Genomic DNA, 19,098 nt, shown 5'->3' with positions numbered 1-19,098 from the left:
GTTTCCTATGATGAAGTGGTGTCTTGTACGGCTAGGAGTTGACTTCTTTCTCGTGTGAAGATCGATCATCAATAGCACATGAACAATTGATGCTCATTGCTTGGGTTATCATTTACTCCAGTGTACAACACAAAATCTTTAGACATCAAATAATGTCTCCATTTCTTTAAAGTTTGAACAATAGCATAGAATTCCTTATCAAAAATTGAATACCTTTCCTTACTATCATTCAACTTCTCACTATAGAAAGCTACAAGTCTTATTTCTTTACTAAAAGCAAATCCAATGGCACTTGAAGTGTAGGTATTTTCTCCACCTTTTGTTTCAATGTTTCAAAACTTTTATGTGCTCAATGTGTCCATTTGAAATCATTTTTATTTCCTCTCATAGTTTATGTCATGGCATTACATACTGAACTAAAAATTCTAATGAACTTCCTATAGAAACTTGTCAATCTATGAAATGATATAACTTCTCCAACATTTTCAAGTGTAGGCCAATCAAGGATAATCTTTACCTTTTTCATGATCCATCTTCAAACCATTAGCAAAAATTGCAAAGCCAAGGTACACAATCTCTTCCTTCATAAATGAATATTTCTTCAAATTAATCAGCAATTTTTTTCCTTCAATCTCTGTAACAATTGTCTAGTATGCTCAAGGTGTTCTTCCTTGGTCTTGTTGATTATCAAAATGTCATCGAGGTATACAATTACAAACTTACCCAAGAGTCCTGAAAGTAGTTTTCTATTCATCTCCTTCTCTAGTTTTGATATGATGATATCCACTTTTCATATCAATTTTGGTGAAATATTTTGCTCCACTCAAACAATCTATTATGTCATCCATCCTAGGCAATGCAAATCTATACTTCACTTTTATTGTTTATGACTCTAGAATCAGTGCACATTCTTCATAATCCATTCTTTTGAGGTTTCGATACAACAAGTACAACACAAGGACTCAAACTTTCTCTGATCACACCCTTCTCAAACAATTATTATACTTACCTATTCAATTCTTTATTTTCAAAAGGTGTTAGCCTATGTGGTGATTTATTAGGAAAATGGAATTCCAAGGCTCAACTAGATGTCCTATATGTGAAAATGAGCAAGAATCCATTGACCACCTTTTTTTGCATTGCCCTTATTCAAGTCTATGCTGGAAATGGCCATGTTCACAATTAGGGTGGGAATCAGCATTCCTAAGTACTATAACAAATATCCTACATGCTTGGGCTCTCTTTAGAAAGGATAGTATTTATAGCTCTTTATGGATATCTACTCCTTCCATAGTCCTATGGGAATTATGGAAGGAACGCAACAACAACAAAAATCGGGATTAGAAGAGAATGTAGAACTCCTAATTAAAATTGACACTTTTGTCATTGAACTTACCAATAGTTGGATTTTGAATAAACAAAAGAAGGCTATAATGTCTCGTTGGGATGAGAAAATGAGAGGCAAGTGGATAGACCTAAAATTACCCCCTTTTATAGGAACAGGGGGGGGAACTTCTGAAAGAAAACAAGATATGTATCAATAGCAACCACCCAAGGAGGGATGGTTTAAACTCAATTTTTATTGAGCTTCAAGAGGGAATCCCGACAGAGCGAGCATTAGTTGTAATTATAGGAATGAAAACTAATAATTGAGCAAAACTAACGACTTTAATTGAAGGACTAGAACTGTGTAAAACTCTTGGTTGGAAGAATATAGAGATTGAAGGAGATTCTATGATTATAATAAATGCTATAAGGAAAGGATCCCTCATTAATTGAAGGAAAAAGTCAATTTTATCTAGAGCCCTCTCATTGTGTCATACCTTTGACAAGATCACAATCATATATATTAAGAGGGCAATCAAAGAGAGGATGAATTAGCTAATATGGGTATAAAGAAGGTCAAACATGAAAAAGTTCTGGAATTATCCAGTTTGGATTCGATGGACATTTGACGGGGTTCCTCTTTCCCCCATTTTATCCATTAAAGTAGCATAGGTTTATTATTGTTGTATTCTTATGTAATAAGTCGACAAAACACCCTTCGATATAACAAACTAATAATCAAGTTGTTTAAGATATATTTTCTTAGTTGAGAAATAAATACTCCACTCACTTAGATGTATATTTTAATGACTATGCATATTTATTTTTGTTTGAAAAAATGTTTTTATCACTTTACATTTCATTTCTATGCCCCTTTTGTATTCGTGTTTCATGACTTTTCAAAGCTTTATCGTGATCCTTACATTATATACAGATCTCGATCGGAGGCATTATCTGGATGTATATATGCACTTTATGATGGCTCAAAGCTTAGGTCGTTCATCTATCCAAAAATAATAGAGATTTGGTATTGGGAACACCACAAAAGCATTCAATTATTTTTCTTTTGAAAATGGGTTCCAAAGGAAGACAACACATGAGAGTTTAATTAAACTTAGGGTTTTATTGTTCCTGAGAGATGTCAATTATAAATTCTTATAATTTAACTTACTACACCCAATATATATATATATATATATATATATATATATATATATATATATATATATATATTTATTTATTTATTTATTTATTTATTTATTTATTTATTTATTTATTTTTTATTTTTTATTTTTTTTTTAATCTCTAATTTATTTATTTTTATATCTTCAAAACTTATAATTTTATCGAATCGTATATTTATTTTTATGTGGTGTTTATTAAATTATTTTAAATATTGAAATTTGACATATCAATGGTTGTCAAATTTAAGCTCAAAAAGTAATTGTTAACATTAACACACTCACACCATCACAGTCCAATCCACCCCCCTTTCTACCATTGGAGAATATCTCTCAACATTAGAGAAAATAAAACAACTCAAACCTCTTAACATTTTTCCTACGTACAATTGGTACCTAAATCACATGGCGATATTACACCCTAGCTATATTTCATTTTCTAAAATCAATGCTGGTCCCTCCATAAACACTTGGTTGTTATGTGACATTCTAATCAAAAGAACATGGAAAATGTATCAGATGCTAAAAGACCATCCTTTTTCACTCAGTAGCAGCAAACCTAGCAACACTGAATTGACTGTCTCATTAGAAGAAATTGTTTTGGGAACAGCAAATAAAACACTCATCAATGGTTCTAATTCATAAACAGATAACATATTTATAGCTAAAAGAGACTTCAACAACCTATAACTATGCTAATTATATTGACAGTTACAACAACTGGAGATTAATAACCAAAACTGAAACTTGCAGACAACAAATTGGAAACCTCTGACATATAACGCTGCCACACACATAACATGAATAAAATTTCTTTCTGACTCTAACAACAACAATTATGTTGGAGCACATATTGCAACATCCTTTCTTGATGCTACAACATTAATGATTAAACTGAATACCAAAGTCCAATAGTTAACAACAGGAATTACATAATGCAAAGTTGTTCTTTGAAAACAGTTTCAAACTTGAGAACATTTCTTCATGTTGCTCCAGGTATTATCACCTAGCCACAATCCAAGTTCTCAACATCACTGGACTCCATTTGCACATGCGTGTATCATCACCATCATAAGGTATGATACTGAACTTCCAGATTTCAAATCTCTTGCTGAACAATTGGACACCAATACTCAAATGTGTATCTCAAAACCCAAGTAAGGTATAGCTTCTCTTATCCACAAGCACATCAGGCTAGTGATCATTATCTACTCTATTGTATCCCTCTCTTTAACATGTTGGCACCTTCAAAAGAGGACAAGTGCCTCATCTTCAATGAAGTCATCATCACTATTCAATATCTGGTGGTTCTTCAAGAATAGCAACATTCTCTTTCCCATCATTTTTCTTTTGCTCTTGCTGAGTATCTCCTCTGAATCTCCTGCAGTTGCTCCCCTTCTCTTCAATTGGCTACATAGACTTGGCCATGAAGTTCATTTGCTCAGTCCATTGATTGCAAATAACTGCAGTTTTCAAGCTTCACAGTTGACTAAGCTCCTTTCTAATAGGCTTTGACTTGGTGATCAGCTTCTTCTTCACCTTTCACAGATCTTGTTTAACACCTAGATATCCAATATCCAACACCAACGAACAGCATTTTTAGTTTTGTAATTTCCAGATTCAACTTCTGTTTCCACAACGTCACCACTCAAAATCCACAGGACTTTTGATCAGCGAAGAAAGGCTGACAATGCATCCTTGAACAGATTTATATCTGCATTCTCCATCACGCCATTTATATCTACAGAAGTAGGGAGTACCTTGGTGAGTAGCTTGAATCCTACACAACACTATAATAAATACTGGTCTTCGTATCTTTCACAGTGAAACACTTGAGCTTCATATAAGTAGATATGTGACTTTAACAAGAAAGGATAGAATGACTCTGACATCAAAATAGATTGTAGAATAACAACTAATACACTCACTGATGATTTAAATTCATAAACAGATTATATTATAGCTACAAAAAACTTCACCAAAAACCTTTAAGTATGCTAATTATATTGAGAACTAACTAGAGCTGTTCAACAGCTAACTGGAGATCTAACCAAAACCTAAACTGCCAGGCAACAAACCAGGTATCTCTACACATATGATGACACATAGATAGCATGAATATAATTCACTGCGGACTTATCTTATCAGCGACAGTTATGTTGAAGCATTTATTCCAACAAGAAACAGTTAGCTAAAATCTCAATTTGTTTGAAAATTTTAATATATTTTTCAAAACATTTTGTTTCCTGGTAATCAAGTAGGAATAAAGAAAAAGCTTTCAACAGACCATACATACAAGAACAACAAAATTATAAGTAATTGATCAAATCATGCTCTTCAATTCCTAAGTTGAATTAGAAACTAAAACAAAACCAAATTTTATGTTTGGATTCCAAACATTACTTACAAAGAGTAGCTAATTAATGTGAGCCTTGATGTTTCTCCACATATTGCCTTTTTTAAGTCAAATTTGACTTGAAGAAAAATCTTAATTTACATTTGTGGTTGATAAGAAAATCTACAACTGTTTCTTCGACATTCTTGCCTTGGCTAGTTTGTACTTGACCATTTTTACTATCTTGAAGAACCAGAAGATGCTCACAACTTGTAGACCTACTGAAGTTACCTGCAGGTCAGGTTAATTCAAAGTTCAGTGTATACAACAAAAAAGATGATATTTGATCTGGTGCTCATGTATTAATACTCTAATAACCAAAATCTTATCTAAATTAGCAAACCATTGCTTGTTGACACTCAATGATCAATTAAAAGAACTATTCAGCATTTTAAAAGCATACCTTGATAATCAATGGATTGTCAGCTGTTACTGTGACATACACAATATAAGGACCGATAATCAATCGAGCAAGTGTAAATACAACAGCAAAAGAGACCTGCATACAAAGGCTACTCCTGTGACACAAATAAACTAGCATTCATAGTGCATGGTCATACAATGTTCCCTTGGATAATACACCAAATAAAGAAACCTGGAACTCACATCATTTATTAGGCTCAATCTAGAACCTGCATAGCCAAGCTCTTTTAAAAGCTCCCTCATGTGCATGAAAGGATTTGATATTTCCATAAGCCATAAGCAACCAATCAACTCAGAGCCGCACTGCAAAAAATGGTCAGATGAACAATAGATGGTCAAAAGTCTGACCTTAGAATGTCTAACATAATTAGCTCCCATTAAATTGAACTTCGTAATAATTAAACTCCCCATACAACACCAACACATGCCAAGCATGTTTCCATACCTCAAGAAACTATGCTTTAGACAGAAAATAATTCTTCAAGTATCAGAGGATTTCATAAACATTACTTTGCCAAGTTTAAACATCCCGAAAGTCAAAAGCAAAAGTGCAATATCCTCCTATGTTTTCTTTGTCAGAAAGTTGCAACATTTAGAAATTAATATAGTTGATTTTAGAATGTCCGACACAAGCTCAATTTCCAGAAAGTTAAAATGAAATATTTCTACAAGGGTGCAATTCGATGCCAATGTTCTCAAAGCTGGGCCATTTAAGCAGTGTAGAATTTATTGGCAGTGGCTCAAAAGATAACATATTATTTTTTACACAAAATGTACCAACCGGTTGCAGTTGCAAAAAAGTGCAAGAATATTAAAATCATATCTTACATTAAATTTTAATTACTTTATATTAATATATCTCAAACTCTTACAACTTATCCATCCAAAACTTTAATTCCAAGATACAACTGAAATATCCCAAATGGATATTTGATCTGCTGCTGCTATAATGTTTAATTATATAAATTATATTTTCCTGTAGATTTTTCTTTGATCTATAGAGCTAGACAGAAGTTGCAGAAGAATGTTGTTTCTTTTTGTATTTTTCCGAATATAGGAATTTAAATGAATAAATAACAATAACTGATAAAATAGAAGTGATAGAAATCATATGCAGCAATACGTACTAATCTGGAAATGATTCTAAAACCATACCAACAGAATCTGATTTATTTCAGAATCTTACCAATTCAGATGTACTTCAAACAAGGTTGATGCTAGCTCAAAATGGGATCCAAGTGAGCTGCTATAAAGAACGTCAGGCTGAACCAAAGTGGCTGCCTTCCCTAAAAAATCCACTGCCTGCAAAGTGTGATTGTAATACTAGAAATCGATCCCCTACCTTGATCAAAATATATGCATAAGAATCTTCGAATCTGATCTTGTTGAGGGCTACGTCCCAACAAATCTACTCTCAGCACTAGGGTTTGCATCCTAGGTGAGGAATGCTCTTCTAGAGCAATGGCGTCCAAAATAGGTTGACAAAATGATAAATGATGCTCATTTTTAGGTTACCATCTCCTTATGTCCCCTTTGCAAGGCAAATTGAACCCTAAAAGAACCCTAAAGTGGATTTTATTTGAACTTTATAATATAACGTTATTTCCCAAATAAAGGCATCCAAATAGAGAGAAATCATTACTTTATTAATGACAAATAGCTCAACATCAAATAAGTTCCGGCAAGTGATAATCAAATAGTAGAGACTGAGCTCTTTCCAACGAGCTATCACACATAGGCAAATCAATCCAAATGGAGCCAGAAAACTCTTTATTACTCCAAAATGGCTAAACACTTAGCCTTGTTTAAATTATTAAAATGTTAACTTAGGAGAATATTTAAATATATTAAAATACTTCCCAAGTAGCCAAGGAACAACCCAAACACCTCCAAAACATGAAACTGAGTTTGTCACCTGCCTGTGACTGATACCAAACAACCTAGGCCAACTAGTAATCTCACCCTCAAATCTAGGGATACTCCTAAAAAATAGGGAACCACCCAAATCTCATGAAATTAAGATCAAGGGTAATCCTCAAATCTAGGGATACTCCTAAAAAATAGGGAACACACCCAAATCTCATGAAATTGAGATCAAGGGTAATCTCATAGAACCTCCACTCTAGAAAACATCACAACCTCCTAAAAGGTAGGAATCTCCTCCTAAAATCAAGGAACTACTCTCAATTGATCTACTATTACCTAAAATACCAAAAACGGACACTGAAAACCCTAACTGAGTCCCTGATCACCACTGCCAACCTATGAGACTCCATAATAAGCTAACTCTCATGTCACTGCTATACAGAGCTAAAGAGGGGACATGACAACCACTTCCAAGAGACACTAAATTAGATATGGAAGCACCTTACTATACCAACATATATTTGTTGAACCCTAAACAAAATAATTTACATTAACGAGCTTTTAATTGTCAAGGTAGTGTTTCTATTGTACAATCCCTAGAGGTGGTCCAACCATTTCCATGGGATGATACATTAAATAAGGAAAAGACATGTACACAACTCACATTTTTAACTTTGTACCAAAGAAATGAGTTAAAATTTGATATTGTACTTTATGGCATCCCAGTCCAACTTTCGACATTTTTCTGGGAGAACACACGAACTAATACAATTATACAAGTGATGTAATGGGAGATATAATGAGAATTTTGGGCATCCTATAAAACCCATAACAGTAATGACTTTGTAAGTGAAAATGACTAATGAGCTCTAAATTAGGATCAGAACTTTGGATTCTACATGGGCTAGTAATGAAATCGAATCCATTGATGCCAGCCAACCAGGAAACAATAGCCAACTGGATTTGCTTGAGAATCAAAGTCGGCATGGTGATCATTGTACCATTAATTATCAATTATAAACGTAGTTCCTAAAAAGTGCTTAGTTTCCACTGACCAGTATCATTAAAATGTTTCTGCACTTCAATTAATGTAACTTACGTAACTCTACCATCCAGTTTTAAGCACTCAAGCATCAAGAATGACCATAGCAGTAAGCTGCAATTTACATTCATCATGCTTAAGTATCATCAATTAGACCCTTTTAAGGAGGAGTTGTTTATGATAAATAAATGCCAAGTAACCATGTTATGAAATCATGATTTATTTATGCCACTACCATAGCAGTAAGCCGTAGTTTACATTCATCATGCTTAAGTATCATCGGTTAGACCCTTTTTAAGGAGGAGTTGTTTATGATAAATAAAAGCCAAGTAACCATGTTATAAAATCATGATTTATTTATGCCACTGGAAATCAGAATCAAATGATATTTTTCTGCAAGTCTTAAAGAATACATTCTTTCAAATCGCATATTGTGATAAGCTGGAAACATATAATATTCATGAATCAATTGAGAATCAACAGACAGAGTCGATTGCTCTGAGATCTGAGCACCTAGGATTCACCAATTGTATAGTCATGGAAAAGGTGAAGAGGTGAGATGGAATCTGCAATGACATAGAAATAAAAGTCAGACATGATACACTAAATCTAAATTAATTTCATTTAATATGTCATGATTGTTAATATTATTGTTCCCCTATTGTCAAGTCGAGTGGTGGTGATCGGGTCATTGAACCCATCAGAAAACCTTGGCCAAGGTCATTTAAAGGCATGTTTGCCATCAATGATCACTTGATGTCAGTAAAGCCTGTTATTCGGACATATCCATCCGTAACTGTGTGGACATTCTAAACACCAGAATGCTCAGGTGGCTAGACTAAAAGTATCCCAAGCCTAATCCTAGGGTAGGGAGGGCCTTTCTAATTCAATAGATTATGTGCGGATAAGTATGGTCCGAAGTTGGGAGGTTAAGCCTAAGTCTATGCTTCTCCTCTTACCGAAAGTCGAGGCTTGCACAACCAAGACTCACTGGATATTTCTTGTATGTTCTTTTTTTCTTTTCATGTTAAGCATTTATTTTACTTATATGTAAGGAAAGATTGTAAATCGTTAATTTAGTTATTACAGTTTATCATTGTTATAGTTATTTTAGTTAATCGTTATTATAGTTATTGTAGATGATCACTATTACAGTTATTTCAGTTTTTCGTTATTATAGTTATTTCAGTTATTCGTTATTATAGTTATTACAATTGGTTCAGTTAATCGTTATTATATTTATTACAGTTGATCACTGTTTCAGTTGAACCTTGATATAATATTTCAGTTGAGCTTTGTTCTTTCAGTTAATCGTTTGTAGTTAAAAGTAGTTAATGTCCCATGAAAAGGAATTCAATTTGTTCAATACTCTATTGAGGAAAACTTCTTCTAGATCATCTTTATTTTGTTATGAAAATTCGTTTGTTACAATGAATCAACCACTAAACCTCCCAAAATCTGCAAAACCTTTGACCTGAAATCATCTCAGAATGTTCAAATTGGTGGGATAATAGAATTGTTCTTCCCCATGGATAGAGACACACACTGAGAACAAGTGCCACGATTTTGAGAAAAATTTGGCAAACCCTCCAAACTTTTGCAAATGAGCAAGATACCCCAAATCAGACTACAAGATACCATGATTTGAAATTTACAAAGCATCATTGCCCAAAAAATAGTAAAAAAACCTAAAACAAGAATCCTTAACAAATAATCCCACGTGAACTTTGTGAATTATAGAAATTAGGAACGATTCTTGAGGTAAAAAATCTATCAAAACCAAATAGATGGCACAAAATCCAAAACATGGACTAGCATACAAAACATCATTTTTAAGGAAACAATGCTTAAACCATTCCAGAAGAGCCCTCCCAAATTGCAGAAAACCTTACTAGGTCATACAAAAAAAAAACACTTAAATTTTGAGAAAAAAAGTTGTAGACCCTACAAAAAAAATTGAAGGGAAAAAATTATAAACCCAACAGATATTTTTTCAAGGATAAAAAAAATCATAAAAATCCAACAAATAGTTTGAGGAAAATTTATTAAAACCCTCCCAACAAAATCCAAAACATGGACTAGCATACAAAATATCATTTTTAAGGAAACAATGCTTAAACCATTCCAGAATTAGAGAGCCCTCCCAAATTGCAGAAAACCTTACTAGGTCATACAAAAAAAAACACTTAAATTTTGAGAAAAAAAGTTATAGACCCTACAAAAAAAATTGAAGGGAAAAAATTATAAACCCAACAGATAATTTTTCAAGGATAAAAAAATCATAAAAATCCAACAAATAGTTTGAGGAAAATTTATTAAAACCCTCCCAACAAAAAAATCAAGGGATAAATTATTTAAAACCCTAGAAATAATTTTAAGGATAAAAAAGTTATTTATAATCTCCAAATTTCTTTCATGAACCTAGGCTCACCCATGAGGGAGTCATACCCAAATCAGCTCTTGCTTTGATACCATGAAATTTTATTAAATGGAATATGATTGTATTAACAAATGACACAAATAAATATAATTTACAAATGTTATAAAACGTGTAAACTGAAAAGTAAAGTTGTCTAAATAAAGACATCTAAAATAGCCCAAACTAAAATAACTAAAAATAAAGCCTAAATGACCATTAATGAAGGTTCTAGAATAACAAGCTAAATAAAGCAAGAACCTAGGATATTATAAATATTCTAATAACTTCTTCATCATGATTTCCCTTTGCAATGCCCACGGCCTTTCACAAATGCCACCCTTTAGAAGAATCACAACCTTTCATATCTTTTCCACCCTTTGAAAGTCAACCCTTCATAATTATCACTCTTTGAAATTGTCAAAACTTTGGTCCTTTAAAGGAATCACTTCCTTATTTTCTTCTCATTTCTTTTTTATCTTCTATTAATAATTTAGTTCTTTCTGCATTCACACCTTCCCTTTTATCTTTCTTTTTCTTTCCCCACTTCCAAACTAAGTTCTCTTCTCCTTTTTATATCCCATGTTTGAGGAAGTCACCACTTTTCATTTCATGCCTTTTGACCATTCACTAAACTCAACTAAATTTTGATCCTATTTTTTAAATTTTTTTTATTTATAATTTATTTTTTGTTCTTTATATTTATATTTTATTATTATTGTTTATTATTAAATCTTATTACACAAAGGGAACTAGAATGCATCCATTAATTTATCTTTACCTTGTAAGATCCGTTTGGTTCAAGATTTCTACAAATCTCGATTTAGTCAAATCAAGGTTTTGCAAATCTTCATTCCTATTTTTGGGATTTTGGTTGAACCGTTTGTTTCACTCGGAAGATGAGTGTGAAGACACATTTTTATGCATAAGGTTTGAGTTGCAGGCAAACTCCAAAAAAGTAGTCCAATCTATTGTTTTTACACTCCTAAATAAACATAACCAGGTTTTGATTTTCAATTCCTACTTGCCACTAGGAAGTCAGAAAACCTAGTTTTGAAACAAAATTAAAAGTCTTATATTCTAATTCCATTTTGCCGATTTTGAAACAAATGCAAAAAAAATCCAAATCCGGATTTTGAAAAAGCCAATTCCTATCATCTTCCACGGACCAAATGGACCCTAAAATAGCACTTTTAACGTCCCCAAATTTAGAGTTTACCTATTTTAACATGTAAACAACAATTCCAACCATAACAATCTAAAATGAGCTTCATTAGCCATTAAAATTTTGGAGAAAGTTGAACAAGTACATTAGTTAGTGGATAAATAGCTTAAGATAGGCATTATGACTAGCTAACTATCTCATAACCAATCATAAACTAGTCTTAGTAGGAAACTTGAAAGGGCACTAATAAACTACCCAACCCCACTAAGCCCAAGAGCATGCAACATTCACATTGTGGCAACTTGCTCCTTATCCCATGAGCAGCAAGAACATCCAACTATGACTAGATCCATTGCTTGGGGTGATTGCAAGTTGGCCCACAAGAGGCAGAAATGTCCAACTATGACCAATTTCATCCCTTGAGGTGGCATACTTAGTTTGGGGGAGCCAATAAAGTGTGTCTCCCAAACTTACTTCCTCCAACTTTACATTTGATTATACGATAATTATATGTTTTTATATACATATATATGGAGAAATATAGCATAAGTAACAAACTGTAATGTCCCCTTCCTAACAAGTTTTATTTTTGCAAGTTTTCTAATAAAAATATTTTTGAATGCCCTTTTTGTGATAAATCTCTCTTTATATTACTTCATTAAAAGGTTGTGTCTTTTCATTCATTAATCTATTTGTATTATTAGTATAAATATTATTATGTTTATATTATTATTATTGATACTATTATATTTGTAAAATTTATGTATAGTATAATTTATATATTGTAATATTATTATATTTAATTATTATTATTATATATAATAGATTATATTTAACTTTAATGTTATTATTTATTAATTAATTATATTGTTATATATTATAATATTATTATAATTATTATATTATCCTAATATATTGATATTATTTTATGTATAATAGTGGTAATCTTTAATTACCTTTTATTATATTCTTATTTATAATATATTTGATCATCATTATTATTTATTCATATTTTATTTCAAAATTAGGACATGACAATCTGCCCTTCTTAATATTGCTTGTCCTCAAGCAATCAATGTAAATGGCTTCTCTTGCACAATCTTGATGGTGATCAACAAATATCTGCACATGGAACACTTGGAAATATAAAGTAATGTATGAAAACATAAGATATATGATAAGCATATTTACGGATGCATGAAGATACAAGGCATATACGAGGTAGACACATTAATGCATGAAGACACAATTGTAATCATTATTTATTATATATTATATTCTTATATTATAATATATTAATTACCTTTATTATATTCTTATATATAATATATATTATCATCATTATTATTTATTCATATTTTATATTATTATTAAATTTTATTTCAAAATTGGGACACGACACAAACTTATTGTGATCAATATTTATATAAGCAAATTTTATTGCATACTTAGAAATCCATACCTATGAATCAACATAGGGCGATTGATTACGTCGAGTATTAATCATTCATACCAAAATATAGATGTGATATTCAGATTCCATATGTCTGTGTAAGCTTGTTGCAAGTCAGATCTGATTCTTTTGATTTGATGATTTGAGAGATTGGTTAGTTATGATAATTGTTGATTAGATGATCAAAATGGCATTATTATGAATGCTAGATTGATATATTGGTGGATTGTGATTGAACGAATGTCGACTTGATAGAGTGATACTTGATTACTGAACTGCACCTTTTCATGATCCCAAGATGAAGTGATGATTGATGTAGGTTTCATGATTGTTTGCTTGATCTCGCTAATTGATTGTTTGTTTGATTTCTTGAGGAATTAATGGTTGATAAAGGATTTTTTTGGGTGGATTTATGAGTGATGATTGACAAGTCCTTCAATACTTGGAATTTGATCTCCATTACACTTTATTGGTGAAAGGGTCGGCACCTTTCATTAGATGTGAGTCACCACTTCCCATTATTTATCTTTGAGAAAAAATATAGTATTCTCGAAATTGATCTTCCTTTAATGTCCTCCTCAAATGAAACCTTCTCCCCTTCATATCTTCCAATGTGGAGGAGATTCACACCCCTCCATCATGGCTTCGCTTTGCAATGGTTACAACCTTTCACAATCACTACCCTTTGAAAGAGTCACAACCCTTCATCATTTGTACCATTTGAAAGAGTCACAACCCCTTGTCACTCTTTGAAATAGTTACAACCCTTAATAATTGTCACTGTTTGAAAGAGTTGCATATATTCCTAACTTTTGCCATTTGAAAAAGTCACTCTTAATGTTTTAGACCAGGACTGAAAATAAGCAACAAAACATCAGAAAAGAAACAATAAGGCACAAAATTTTATCCTGAGGAAAACCCTCCAGCCTGAGGGGAAAAACCCAGCCACACTCAAAGTAGATCCTTTATTAAATTATCAACAGATTCAATACAAGGCTTCACAAGCTAAATCAGCAGAATGATTTCTTCATCAAGACTATTATCACATAACAAGCACTAAAATTTGTTGATATGTACGGTATATGAACTGCTCCTTTGTGAAACACAGAGAATGCCATGCTGGTGAAACATCAGCTGATCTATCTCTATCCTTCAAACAGAATAGCACACGCTAACCTAATCACGTTGTCCGTCAATCACTCTACCTTAAGAAAACAAAACCACAAATGTGCCATACAGCTAAGCATTGAAACACAGACAAAGATAACTGAAAAATGAATCATTTCATAAGCTAAAGAGAACTCAACAGTGGCAATCATTCAACTCTCAACTAATTCGAATGAATACACAATGATCATCATCAGGAGGCCTCAGCATGTACTCAACATGAGTGTTCCAATTCCAAGACATAGGAATACCAATCATGGTCATTAGCCTAAAGACGTTTGCACTCCGAATGACATAAGAAAGGTCGGTGATGGTTAGAGAAAATTGGACTTAAACCTTCAATGCCGTCAATACAACAAAAGACGAGAAACACACAGAGGCCTTGCTGCTAAGCATTAAAACACAGACAAAGATAACTGAAAATGAATCATTCCATAAGCTGAAGACAACTCAACAGCAGTAATCGTTCATCTCTTGACTAATCCAATTGAAAACACAATGATCATCATTGAGAGGCCTCAACACATACTCAACATGAGTGTTCCAATTCCAAGACACAAGAATACAAATCACGGTCACTAGCCTAACGACATTTGCAATCCAAATGACTTAAGAAAGGTCGGTGACACTTACAAAAAAGTGTTGTTACATCTTCACTGTCATCGATACAACAAAACACAAGAACCTCCATTATGAATAGATCATGCACAATGAGAAATGAATTGCTAACGGTAGAAATAATAAACTAATCAAAAACTTCTTCAATAGCTGCAGTTGTAATAAGGAAGAACATGAAAGAAGTGTGAATTAAACAGAAAATATTAGCAAGTTGCTTCATAAACACATAAATGAAGGCATAACAAAAGCCAAGTTTACCAACACCATGAAGAACATAGAAAGAAAGAGCAATCCAACATCGAAAAGGTTCAACAACAACATTGGAGAAATAATAAGTTCATACAAGCACAACCACCACAAGTACGAATGATAATTGTTGTCATTACCAAAACATTAACACTACCTCTTAGCAAAAGAGATATCATTTACAAATTTTCATGTGATTAAGTCTCTCGACATGAAAAACACAATGGTTGCACCCATGTGTTAAAAACAAAAGTTTATCACAAATTCTCTCAATGTGCTAGCATCATGGATTTGCTCAACATGATGTTCACCATGGCTACTCCCATATGTGAACTAAACACAAGCCCACAGCATGGAGTCACTGAACGTACGTCATGGAGTCACTCGACATGACATCCACTATGGATAGCAACAAGAGCTTTCACCCAAAATTTCTCCGTCTCAGAGAAAAAAGCATTACAAGAACTTCCACATCAAATTTCTCCCTCTACGAGGAAAATGCATTACAAGAGCTTTCATCTCAAATTTCTCCCTCTAACCAAAAAATGCATTACAAAGGCTTTCACCTCAAATTTCTCCCTCACAGAAAACTGCATTACAAGGGCTTTCACCTCAAATTTCTCCCTCTTAGAGAAAAATCGCATTACAAGGGCTTCCACCTCAAATTTCTCCCTCTTAGAGAAAATTGCATTACAAGGGCTTTCACCTCAAATTTCTCCCTCTTAGAGAAAAATGCATTACAAGGGCTTTCACCTCAAATTTCTCCCTCTTAGAGAAAAATGCATTGAGCTCATAATAAGAACACTGAATGTTGAAACTCCTAAACAAAGACACCCTCTCAGAAAGAGCAACATTCTCACAACTTTGATTAACGTAACAAATTACAATTAGTTCTAATGTCTGACCAAACAATGAGCTTTTGAGGCTACACTGCTTCTCGAATTTGTTGATCCTCTACAGAGGACTTGGCACTCTCCCTCTGCCACACAAAATCCCTCTAAATCTTATTGAGTGTTACATCCCAATTTTTGGCTCAATTTTAAATGTTCCTTTATAGTCGTTAAGGCTTCATAAGATATAGAGTGATTGGTTAAATCAGTTAATCGTTATGGTTTCATGTGAAAATCAAGTGTTGGTTGTTCGTTAGGATCTCATGGTAAATCGGAATATTGGTTAATCGTTAAGATTATATATGAATTGGAAAATGGTTGGCTAATATGAACATATGCTATGATAATTTTGATTCCATAAAATGATGAAAAATATTTCATTACTGTGATATATTTCTCTACCAAAAACACGGCAAAGAGGGGAAAGCATTGCCAGAGAAGGAAATGGGCACAAGGGCACCACCTACCATTGAGCAAATAGGTAAGAGTCCTAAACCACCACGACCAAGGAAAAATGGCTAGGCAAGCAAGGGTATACTAAGGGACAACCATGAGCTAACCAGACCAAGTTATATAATTAAATAATTACTCAAGCATAAATCAAATTGAGAACAACAGTTACCTTTTAAGTAGTATCATTTTATGTTTTAATATTATCTTATGTCACCAGCCCCTATATCTTATGTTTTAATACTATTATATGTTTTAATATTTTTTTCAACATTGGCTAATATTTTTTTCAACATTGGCTATGGTCTTGATATTATTTCATGAGCGGTCACTTTGCTAATTGTCTCATCGGGCCATATGTCACCAAGGTGACCAAGTTTAATATTATATGACAGCCATTTAAGCCAATGGCTCCTTGCTTCCATTGTAACTCTAATTGCCACCTTTATCTTGATCTTGCTCATAATCAAACATGGAGGCAAGCAAGTTATATGCAGTGGGATTCAATAACAAAGGCACCGATTTCCATAGTATTTACTAGGCGTCGTTAACTCTACTATTGCTATCATTCCCTCGAACTTGTTTAGCTCTATTATTTTAAGCTTTTCCATAGCGAGTATACTCTGTAGCTAATTCCAGCCTCTATTTGTGTGATCGCATTTCATGATCGCACTTTGTTCTGGAGATGCTCCCATCATACCACAACCATATTGCCTGCAATCCATCCATTTCTTAGTTTATTTTTGTGCAACCTGCTTCAAGTGTCGTGAGCCAAGACTGGGGCTTCACAATTGGTCTCTGATTATATTTATGCAAGTGCAAGAACCCGATATCGCATCAACCTATATTACAAGGAGGTGGTGATCACGTCATGCATTCCTTTTTATGTTCTTTCAAATTAGATATAAGAAGTTTGATTCCTTAAATGGCAGAGAAGGAAATCTTTAATCAAGACCCAATAGAATTATCTTTTGTTCCCCATGATGGTTGTACATAAGCTTAAGTATTGAAGAGTAAGTTATAAATCAGAATAGTGATTTCATACCAGAATTTTTTTTTAAAGGAATTCATATCGGTGCAAAATTATATAGAGGAATTTTCTATATGTCTTTGAGATAAGGGACAGCACTCTCTAGATGAACAAATAAATAATTTGCAAGTAGCATTAATCTTTTGTAAAGCCATAGGCCCAAGACGGGCAGAATGCATTGGCTGTGAGTATATAATAATAGTCAATAATCCAAACATTCATCAAGGAAGACTAGCATGGTCAAAATGAAAGGTGTATATTGATATCTATTGAACCATGGGTATCCCTACATGATAAGAGAAAGAACAATCAGTAACAAATACGCAAGTAATAAAAGAGTTTTAAACTGAGTCAGCTCATAGTAGTCCATTGTATAGGTCTTGTTGTCTAGTCAAGCGGTGGGTTGACACTCTTAACACCAAGGCACTCAATGGTTGGGAATGGTGTCAGCTCCCGTGATAGGGAGGGCCTTTCTCAGTAGAGATTGCGTGCGATACTTAAGGGTTAGCGGTCGGGAGGGTAAGCCCTTAACAATGCTTCTCCTCTCCACCAGAAGCCAAGGCTTGCCCAAAACAGAGATACAATCTGCATTCAAATATCTTCTAGTAATGGGTATTTTACTTTTATGAATTTGCAATTTTAAGTTAGAGATGTTAGATGGTTAATATTATTTAATCAGTTATTTTCTTTTTAGTTATTCTGTTATAGTCATTGATTCTCTTCCATCAGAATATGAAAAGTAATGTATCTTTATTGGTAGAAAATGATCACTCTTTCCATTAAGTAATGATTAGTTACGATGGCAGCTATATATATCGCATTTGTTGGTTGAATGCTCCTTCAGTTGTTAGTTAAGATATTTCCGTTAAACTGATTATAACCGTTAATCTCTTTCATATGAACTAACTGTTATAACTGCCTTCTCATGCTCATGAATATGAAAAAGTAACTGTATTCAATAGTTGTTAGTGAAGGCTGGAAAAATGGGATGTTACATTGAGCCTAAAGGAGTCCTCCTCCTACAGCTCATCAAGCTTTCTCTTTATGTAATTAATATTCTCAAGTCTGATTTCATCTCCAACACATTAACCCTTTGATAGGTTGCCTTGAATTCTAAGAATTTAAATCCCTCTGAATGTCATTTCTTCATCTTTAAAGAAACTGAATGCAATGACAATCTATATAGGTTTTTCCTCTTCATTGAAGTGATGTACCATGAACTTAGTCCCATGGCTGCAAACAATGTCATCATATTTGTTCATTTCTACAACCTGCATGACTTTCTTACAGGATGCATAAAGCTCTTACTTCCTTGAATTCCTTACATAATCTCTCATCATCATGTTGCTTCTCAATCCATTCGAGAAGCATTTTAGAGACATTAGTAATAGACTCAACCTATGTCCTGAAGAGAAATATACAAACTAATG

General features: G+C 33.2%; 1 protein-coding gene across 5 annotated transcripts in view; it reads right to left on the bottom strand.

Annotated features, from left to right (window-relative positions):
• Positions 1 to 3,254: 3,254 nt before the first annotated feature.
• Positions 3,255 to 19,098, bottom strand: part of LOC149543472 (uncharacterized) — a 76,114-nt gene continuing 60,270 nt past the window's right edge. For 3 of the 5 annotated variants that reach the window (XM_089798274.1, XM_089798273.1, XM_089798271.1), the window contains 4 exons: positions 5,509 to 5,628; positions 5,306 to 5,401; positions 4,915 to 5,133; positions 3,255 to 4,248 (listed from right to left, as the gene is read on the bottom strand). In XM_089798274.1, the coding sequence (XP_089654400.1) occupies positions 5,026 to 5,133; positions 5,306 to 5,401; positions 5,509 to 5,628 (324 nt within the window). In that variant the 3' untranslated portion in view covers positions 3,255 to 4,248; positions 4,915 to 5,025. Of the gene's footprint in view, positions 4,249 to 4,800; positions 5,134 to 5,305; positions 5,402 to 5,508; positions 5,629 to 19,098 lie in introns of those variants that run through there. The other 2 variants (XM_089798272.1, XM_089798270.1) reach the window with 1 other exon arrangement.

This window comes from Cupressus sempervirens, chromosome 8, assembly GCF_028749045.1.
Source record: "Cupressus sempervirens isolate cs-2001-9-10 chromosome 8, ASM2874904v1, whole genome shotgun sequence".
NCBI lineage: Eukaryota > Viridiplantae > Streptophyta > Pinopsida > Cupressales > Cupressaceae > Cupressus > Cupressus sempervirens.
Note: the sequence above shows the minus strand (reverse complement) of the source record. Positions and strands in the feature narration are given on the sequence as shown.